This window comes from Castanea sativa, chromosome 1 (assembly GCF_040712315.1).
Source record: "Castanea sativa cultivar Marrone di Chiusa Pesio chromosome 1, ASM4071231v1".
NCBI lineage: Eukaryota > Viridiplantae > Streptophyta > Magnoliopsida > Fagales > Fagaceae > Castanea > Castanea sativa.
The window spans coordinates 30,695,488-30,704,688 of NC_134013.1; the positions used below are offsets into that span (position 1 = coordinate 30,695,488).

The window sequence follows — 9,201 nt, forward strand, 5'->3', positions numbered from 1 at the left end:
ATAGATTGTGAGCCCAAACTCACCTTAGGCCAAGTAGCCTTATTTTGGAATGCACAATTGGCGCCGTCTGTGGGAATCTCCTACGTAGCTATGGTGCTATCTTGGCACGCTCGTAAGGATGTCTGGAAGTGGACAGAGAAGCCATGCAGAGAGCGGCACTGGAGGGTCGTCACGGGGGTCTACATGGCGAGAAAGGAGGCAAAAGAGGCTGGAGGACAGAAGGCATGAGAAGGTAGAAGAATCTGGGCCCGGAGAAGGATCGTACCAAACCCTCCGGACAGTGTCCGACGCCTCGGGCCGCAGCCGCCCTGACAGACGAGACTAGGAGCTTGAGCAGAGGGATCGAGAGCTTGAACGCCTGCGCAGGGCGGTCAGGGATCTGGAATTGCAAGCACGGGGTTGACGCAGGAGGCAGGACCAGTGAGAACGAAGGGAAAGGTCAGTAAGTGTAGGGAATCGCCGTGAGGCAAGATCTCAACAATTTGGGTCTAGCAGACACCGCGACCGTTCGCGAGAGTATGTGGACCGTGAATCGACTTCCCCCGACGCGGGCGACCGCGTAATGCGGCCATGGATACCATGAGCCGAGCATTGCGTCAAGCTGCCCGGTCTCCGTTTTCTAGAGACATCGAGAGCGCGTCTATGCCAAGCCGGTTTGCACGCCCACCGTTCAATTCCTACACTGGGAAGACAGACCCGGTGGAGCATGTAAGTCACTATATTCAGATGATGTCCCTACACTCCCACAACGATGCATTGATGTGTAAGGTTTTCCCCTCAAGCCTTGGCCCCACAGCTTTGAGGTGGTTTAACGGGTTGAAGAAGGGTTCAATCCGCAGTTTTTCAGAACTGATCCAAGGGTTTGGAGTGCGGTTCATGACTTGCAGCCGGGTGCCGCAGCCCGTGGACGCGTTGCTATCAATGAAGATGGGGGATGGAGAGACCCTTTGCAACTATGCCAGTCGGTACTGGGAGTTGTATAACGAGATCGGCGGGAGTAATGAAAAGATCGCGGCGAGCACCTTTCGGATGGGCTTACCTGAAGAATCTGGGCTGAGATAATCGTTGACCCTAAAACCTCCCGAGGATATGAGGCAATTAATGAGGCGTATCAAGGAATACAAGCGCTTAGAAGATGATCGGCTGCAAACCAAAGGGAAGGAACCGATAATCAGTTATCCTCGGAACAATGGCTTCAACCCTAGACACACGAAGGATTTGAGAATTCAAGAGCCCGACTCAGCGACTGGGGGAGTCAATGCGACGTTCAAGGAGCCCGTGCACCGCATCATTGATAGGATAAAAAATGAGCCGTATTTTAAGCGGCCGAACAAGATGGCGGGCGACCCGTTGAGGAGAAACCAGAATTTGTATTGCACCTATCACAGAGATAAAGGGCACACCACTGAGCAGTGTAGGGTGTTGAAAGATCACCTGGAACAGTTGGTGAAGGCGGGGCATTTGAAGGAGTTTCTAGTGGAGACGGGGAATAAGGAGACCGGGCAGGCAGATCGGCTACGTCGAAACCCTCTCCCACCCCCTTTAGGAGTGATAGAGGTTATCCACGCCACACCGAGGGCAATTAGAGCGCCCACAACAAAAGGGGTGTTGACCGTAGTGTCAGCGGAGGGAAGCACGAGCGAACAATCCCCGGGGAAGAAGCCAAGGTACAGTAGACAACCCATAGCGTTCGACGACGACGACTTGGAAGGTACTACTCAGCCCCACCACGATGCTTTAATAGTCACAGCCCGAATAAAGGGTTTTATAGTGAAGAGAATAATGATAGATCAAGGGAGTGGCGCGGATGTAATGTACCCGAACTTATACAGGGGGCTCGGCCTGAAACAGGGGGACTTGTCCAAGTATGATACACCTTTAATGGGATTCGATGGGCATATGGTGACTCCAAAAGGGCAGATTTCACTCCTAGTTATCATAAGAGGCAGGGAGGTAATGGTGACATTCATAGTGGTCGCCTCTTTCTCGCCGTACACGGCAATATTCAGAAGGCCATGGATACATGACATGGGGGCTGTACCGTCTACCTTGCATGTGAAAGTCAAGTTCCGAACTGACGAAGGGATTACAGTAATAAGGGGTGATCAGCAAGCGGCCAGACAGTGTTTGGTAGCCGCGGCAAACAAACAAACGGAGCAGAGGGAATCAGCCGAGAAGGCGCCCCTATAGCAATTACAGCATCCCCAGGTGAAGGGGACCAACACTACCGAGGATTTGGTAAGCGTAAAGATCTTACCGGGAAGTGAAAGGAGTTTTCAAATAGGGGCAGGCTTGAATGATAGGGAAAAGGTGCAGCTACTGCTGTTCCTCCTACAAAACGTGGATGTGTTTGCATGGAATCCATATGAGGTGCCCGGTGTCGACCCCGAGTTCATAGTTCACAAGCTGAATGTGGATCCTCTATGCCCTCCCAAGAAACAGAGACCGAGAAGGTCTGCTAAGGAGCATGTGGAAGCCGTCAGACAGGAAGTTGGGAAGTTGAGAGAGGCGGGGGCCATAAGGGAAATGTTCTTTCCGGAATGGCTCACAAACACGGTGGTCGTGAAAAAGAAGAGCGGTAAATGGAGAGTTTGTGTTGATTTTACCGATCTGAACCAAGCATGTCCGAAGGATCCGTTTCCAATGCTGAAAATCGATCAATTGGTGGACGCTACATGCAGGCACCCAAGAATGAGTTTCCTCGATGCTTTCCAAGGCTATCACCAGATTGCCCTAGCCACTGAGGATCAGGAGAAAACGGCATTCTTAACGCCCGATGCTAACTACCACTATACCGTGATCCCGTTCGGTTTGAAGAACGAGGGAGCCACTTATCAATGAATGATGACGAGGATGTTTAGGGATAAGATTGGAAGGACAGTCGAAGTGTACATTGACGACATGGTGATAAAAATCAAGCAAGAAGGACAACACATTGACGACCTGAAAGAAGTGTTCGAGATACTCCGACGACACCGGTTGCGCCTCAACGCCGATAAGTGTGCCTTCGGGGTTAGATCCGGCGAGTTCCTGGGTTATTTGATTACTAAACGGGGGATTAAAGTTAACCCCGATCAAATTGAAGCCGTGAAACGTCTCAAACCGCCGAGCAATCCGAAAGAGGTTCAAAAGCTGACTGGTATGTTGGCTGCTCTTAACTGATTTATTTCCAAGTTCGCTGATCGGTGCCAGCCCTTTTACCAACTTCTGAAGAAGTGGAAGGGGTTCCAATCGGACGAGAAGTGTGACAGAGCCTTCTAAGATCTAAAGGATTACCTTGGGCGGGCACCGACGTTGTAAGCCCCAGAACCAGGAGAAGACTTGTATATGTACCTCTCGGTATCCGAGCATGCAGCGAGTGCCATACTACTGAGGGATAGCGGTGTACAGCTCCCGGTTTATTACATCAGCAAGACGTTAGTCGACGCGGAGACCAGGTATTTACCACTAGAAAAACTGGTGCTAGCACTCGTGCATTCCACCCGAAAATTACCCCATTATTTTCAGGCCCACACAGTCCACGTCTTGACCGAGTACCCACTCTAGTCATTGTTGAGAAGATCTGACTTTACAGGGAGGATAGCCAAGTGGGGGACTCGACTGGGCTCTTTCAACATCAAATACAAGCCGAGGAACTCAGTGAAGGGACAAGTACTTGCAGATTTTATTGCCGAGTTCTCGCCAAGAGGTACGGACATAACCTGCCTAGTAGAAGTCAAGCCATGGAAGGTATTTGTGGACAGAGCGTCCAATGCGGCTGGAGCGGGGGCTGGGATTGTGGTCATCACCCCGGAAGATTTGAAGCTAGAACACTCATTCAGATTAGGCTTCAGGGCTTCTAATAATGAGGCCGAATATGAGGCTCTGCTGGCCGAACTAAGGGTTGTCATGGATCTGGGGGCAAAGGAGGTGGAAGTGTACTCGGACTCCCTCCTAGTAGTAAGTCAGGTCTAAGGGAATTTTGAGGCCAAAGATTCCCGGATGATAGAATATCTGCAGCTAGTAAGGCAGATGATGGGTAACTTTGTGACAGTCAAGATTGAGCGGATAGCCCGGGGACAGAACCGGCACGCCGATTCTTTGGCAACTCTAGCATCATCAATAGCTGACAAGGTACCTCGGCTGATCAGGGTGGAGTTGGTGCCCGAACCAAGTATTATCGCTAGAGCACTAATTCTACAGGTCATTGAAGCCGAGAAGTGCTGGATGGATCCAATCATCGACTTTCTTGCAGAAGATCAAGCCCCGGAAGATGAGATAGAGGCAGCCAGAATACGGCGAACTTCCGCTCGGTACTGGTTATCTACCGATCGGAAGCTATATCGCAGATCGTTCGAAGGGCCATACCTACAATGCCTTCGCCCCAGCCAGGCTAAAGAACTATTAGCTGAACTGCACGAGGGAGTCTGCGGTAGCCACGTGGCCGCAGATGAGGAAGGAAGCTACCGAGTACACTCAGAGGTATGAACAGTGTCAGGTGCATGCGCCGATGATCTACCAACCGGCCAGGAACTTGAACCCAGTTTGTAGCCTATGGCCATTCGCCCGCTGGGGGCTGGATATAGTCAGACCATTTCCCCGAGCAACGGGCAACCGAAGGTTCGTGCTGGTGGCAGTAGACTACTTCACAAAGTGGGCAGAAGTTGAGGCACTGGCCAACATCCGAGACGTTAATGTTAAGAGATTCGTGTGGAGGAACATTATAACAAGGTTCGGCGTGCCGGAATCTTTAATATCGGACAATGGCCTGCAGTTCGACAACAAGGCTTTTCGGGAGTTATGCAAGAACCTTGGTATCCAGAACCAATACTCCACACCAGCCTACCCGCAGAGTAACGACCCGGCAGAAGCGACCAATAAGGCCATCGTGAGCGGTTTGAAGAAAAGATTGGAGGGCGCCAAGGGTAGATGGCCCGAGGAGTTGCCAAGCGTCCTATGGGCATACCGAACCACTCCAAGGAGATCCACGGGAGAAACGCCATTCTCTCTAACTTACGAGGCGGAGGCAGTCATCCCTGCTGAAGTAAACCTGTGTAGTGTCCGAGTTGTGGGATTCGCTTCTGACGAGAACGAGAAGTTGATGGCCAAGGAGCTGAACTTGCTGGAGGAACACCGAGATGTGGCCACCATTCGGCTAGTAGAGTATCAACAGAAGCTTGCCCGGAGGTACAATAGAGCCGTCAGAAGGAGGGAGTTCGCCGCGGGAGATCTGGTACTCTGTAGGGTCGTGGGGAATATGCGAAAGACGAGCGCGGGAAAGCTAGCTCCGTCTTGGGAAGGGCCCTACCGTGTGACTGCTATTGCCGAAGCAGGGGCATCCTATTTGGAGGATTCGGAGGAAAAACCGCTCCACCAGCCATGGAATGTTCGCAATTTGAAAAAAATTTATCAGTGACCGGACACCCTCTAAAGATATAAACTTGATGTAATCCTCAATTACTGCATGTTTAATACGAAGGCATTTATTCAGCTAGATTCCCCCTTTTCTTATTTCAAGTTATTATCGCCAGGCAAGAATTATAAAGAGAATCGCAAGGGTAAAGGCAACTCATTCACGGTAAAGATAGAAACCTGCCCTCGGTTCGATTCCTATCACTAAGCAGGTGAAAACCTTAGGCTATTTTTATCTAAGGACAGAAACCTGCCCTCGGTTCGATTCCTATCACCGAGAATGTGAAAACCTTAGGCTATTTTTATCTAAGGACAGAAACCTGCCCTCGGTTCGATTCCTATCACCGAGAAGGTGAAAACCTTAAGCTCTTTTTATCTAAGGACAGAAACCTGCCCTCGGTTCGATTCCTATCACTGAGAAGGTGAAAACCTTAGGCTCTTTTTATCTAAGGACAGAAACCTGCCCTCGGTTCGATTCCTATCACCGAGAAGGTGAAAACCTTAAGCTCTTTTTATCTAAGGACAGAAACCTGCCCTCGGTTCGATTCCTATCACTGAGAAGGTGAAAACCTTAGGCTCTTTTTATCTAAGGACAGAAACCTGCCCTCGGTTCGATTCCTATCACCGAGAAGGTGAAAACCTTAGGCTCTTTTTATCTAAGGACAGAAACTTGCCCTCGGTTTTCTTTTTATCTAAGGACAGAAACCTACCCTCGGTTCGATTCCTATCACTGAGCAGGTGAAAACCTTAGGTTATTTTTATCTAAGGACAGAAACCTGCCCTCGGTTTGATTCCTATCACCGAGAAGGTGAAAACCTTAGGTTATTTTTATCTAAGGACAGAAACCTGCCCTCAGTTCGATTCCTATCACCGAGAATGTGAAAACCTTAGGCTATTTTTATCTAAGGACAGAAACCTGCCCTTGGTTCGATTCCTATCACCGAGAAGGTGAAAACCTTAGGCTATTTTATCTAAGGCCAGCGACGTCGAGCGTCCAGTAACGTAAGCCACTACGGCTTGAATTCAAAGGGGCTACTCCCGGCCCCCAAAAGCGAGAAAGTAAGGTATGATGGGCAACCTAACCTTAATCATGTACAAGATCGGCAGTTACCAAGCAAGGGACAGGGAAGCACAAACAATATTTAAACGACATTAATTAAAACAACGATATTCAAACGACATTAATTATAACTGTCCGGAAGACAGGGAAATTGTTCCATCGTCACAGCCCGGCGATTTAAGCTCATCAAACGTCAAAAAAAAAAAAAAAAGTAATAAAAATTTTTAAAAAAAAAAGAGCCAAAAGAAAGGCTAAATCTTCAAACGGCAAGGTCGGTTGGTGTGGGTGGAGGAACGGGTTGCTCTGTTCCGCTCGCAATTGTCTGGATTATCGGTGGGACCTGGTCTGGTGCGGCTTCGGCCCCAACACGGATTTTTCTTGTAACCTCCGGGTCAGCTGCCTCTTCGTGAGCATCAATATCCCGCACGAGATCAATCATACTCGGAGTCTCCTCCTCATCTGAAGCCTCGGTTCGACTCTGAACGACGGGGGGAGGAGGGGCTGGGTAAGGGATCTGTTCGGGGTCCCACAGCGGAGAGTCCACGGCTACTCCTATCGCCTGAAGGGCAGCTAACCATCCCTCCCCGAATCCATGGCACCGAGCTTAGTGAATGATCGGCTCCGCGGAGTTTTCAGCCTCCGAGAAGCCAACATTGTACTACTTTTCCTTGCAGGCTTCGAGGGACTCTTTCAGGCCGACGATTTCATTAGCTTGGGCTAGACTCAAGCTATCCACCGTCGCTAACTTGAGCTCTGTCTCCCCTAGCTTCGCCTCCAGGACAGTCAGCATTCTCTCAACGGCCAGCCAGGTGTTCCAGGCATTTATCGCTTTCCTCTCCGATGCCGCAGCAGCTTCCCCCTTTTCCCTGGCCGTGGCCTCAGCAATAGCCTTTAGCACCTTTTCCCCCTCCAGGGCCTCGGCCGCATCCTTCAACCGCCCGTTCATAATGCTGGTCATCTGCGCAGCCTGGAGATAGGATAGTAGCCAAATGGTGAAATTAAAAAAAAAAAACACCACTCATTACAATGTACACAACCAAGGGGAATAGAGTGTTACCGCAATGGAATGCCATTGTAGTCGCGCGGCAAGTGTCTCGTCATCGCCCTGCGCATAATAATGGACATCTTCGGGCAGCATGAGGCCCTGCACCAAACTTTGGGCCACTCGCCCCCTGCACCCCTGTCCCATAGCCGGACGCCGGCGGTTTTCGGCAAGCACTCATCACCTAACCGGAAGGTGTGCTGCCAGCCGACTCCCGGTCGGGAAGAGGATGCCACGTTGGTTCCAACCTGAATCGCAGGGGGTGTGACCACCGGCCCCTCCGGAAGCCTGGAACCGCCCATTACACGGGGAGGGGTCTTCGGCAAAGTGTCACCCGAGACAGGAGGGTTCTTCTCAACAACCCTTTTTCTCTTCCTGTTTTTGCCCTCGGGAAGAGTTTGGCCTGTTCCTTTTGGGGACTGAGTTTGAGCCGCAGGCCCGGCACCAGGAATGAACCGAGAAAGGGTCATCTCCCTATGCTTCACCATTCTCTCCGCGTGGTCGGATATAACGCCTGGAATACCTACTGTCTCGGCAGCTCGTTCCTCAGCTACGGGGGCGGCGTCCTCTGGCTGTCCGATCGCTTCGAGCCTCCGTCGATTCTATGATACGCGCTCGGCAGAACCGTCCCTCACAAGCGCGATGTCGCCTGTAGTAGTATAGCGCGGGCCACATTCTCGAGCCTCGCCTGTGGTGAGCTCGGGGGGGAAGGAATTTCTTGTACCGCACGTCGATGTACGACAGGAGCGGGCTGTCTACCAAAAGCGCCTGGCTGAAGTTTTGCCAAGTGGTGTACACAGGGTTGACGCCGAGGATCAAATGAGATGCCCTAAGCTGCCCGTCGTCATGCACGAAGATCTCCGACCTGAGAACGAAGTTGAGGTCTCGCGCATGTATAACTCGAAGGTCCGGAAAGAACCTTTTGGATTCTGCAACAAGTCCGGGAACAAACCGATCAGCTATTCAAGAAAAAATATATAAGATGCAAGAACAAATCAAATGAGGATTGTCGGTACCGACCAACTTCATGTGGTGAGAGCGGGCAAAGAAGCTCACTGGCATGCCAATTACCACGCACTCGAACGAACTCTCTGGCCGAGTTCCTATTAGAGTCGGGTAGGCAGGATATAAGCCTGACTGGTGTATCTCTAGTTTTCAAGTAATAATCACGTGTGAAGTTACCGCACAATTGATACATGAAATTTATGTCGTGCTGGTTCAACTGCAGCCCGAACATGTGATTTAACCGGCTGACACAACTAACAACCCTATAAAAGTTAGGGGAAACTAGTTGGGGCACAGACCGTAAAACCCTAGGGTACCTATTACGAGAGGGTCTACAGGGAACCTAACCCCACCCTCAAGTATGGACATCAGTGGAAAGAACGCTGCGTTCGAGTTAGCAGCCCTCTGAAGTTCGAGGTCGCCCACATTGCAATACGCAACGTCGACATCCCCTGGGACGCCAAAGGTCTCTCTAAAACTAGCCAAGGCAGCCCCAGGGGTAAGTAGGTGAGAAAACCCCATTCCTAGAGTATGAAATGGAAGAGAATCGAAAAGGAAAGAGAGACAGAGAGAACTTACTTTGAGCTCTAGGGAGTGGAGAACTGAGGAAGTTTTTGCGCAGTAGAAGAATGCTCGGCAAAGGAGGGATTGGGAGCGAAAGAAACGCGAAAAGTGAAAAAGAAGTCCAGAATGGGCTATTTAT

At 50.6% G+C, this 9,201-nt stretch overlaps 2 protein-coding genes across 2 annotated transcripts; both read left to right on the forward strand.

Moving 5' to 3' along the window:
• Positions 1-570: 570 nt before the first annotated feature.
• Positions 571-1,062, forward strand: LOC142624800 (uncharacterized). Its single transcript, XM_075798554.1, has one exon. It carries the CDS (start codon positions 571-573, stop codon positions 1,060-1,062), a length of 492 nt encoding a protein of 163 aa, XP_075654669.1.
• A 2,919-nt stretch (positions 1,063-3,981) lies between these two features.
• On the forward strand, positions 3,982-4,467 carry LOC142624819 (uncharacterized). Its single transcript, XM_075798566.1, has one exon. It carries the CDS (start codon positions 3,982-3,984, stop codon positions 4,465-4,467), a length of 486 nt encoding a protein of 161 aa, XP_075654681.1.
• The last annotated feature ends 4,734 nt before the right edge of the window (positions 4,468-9,201 follow it).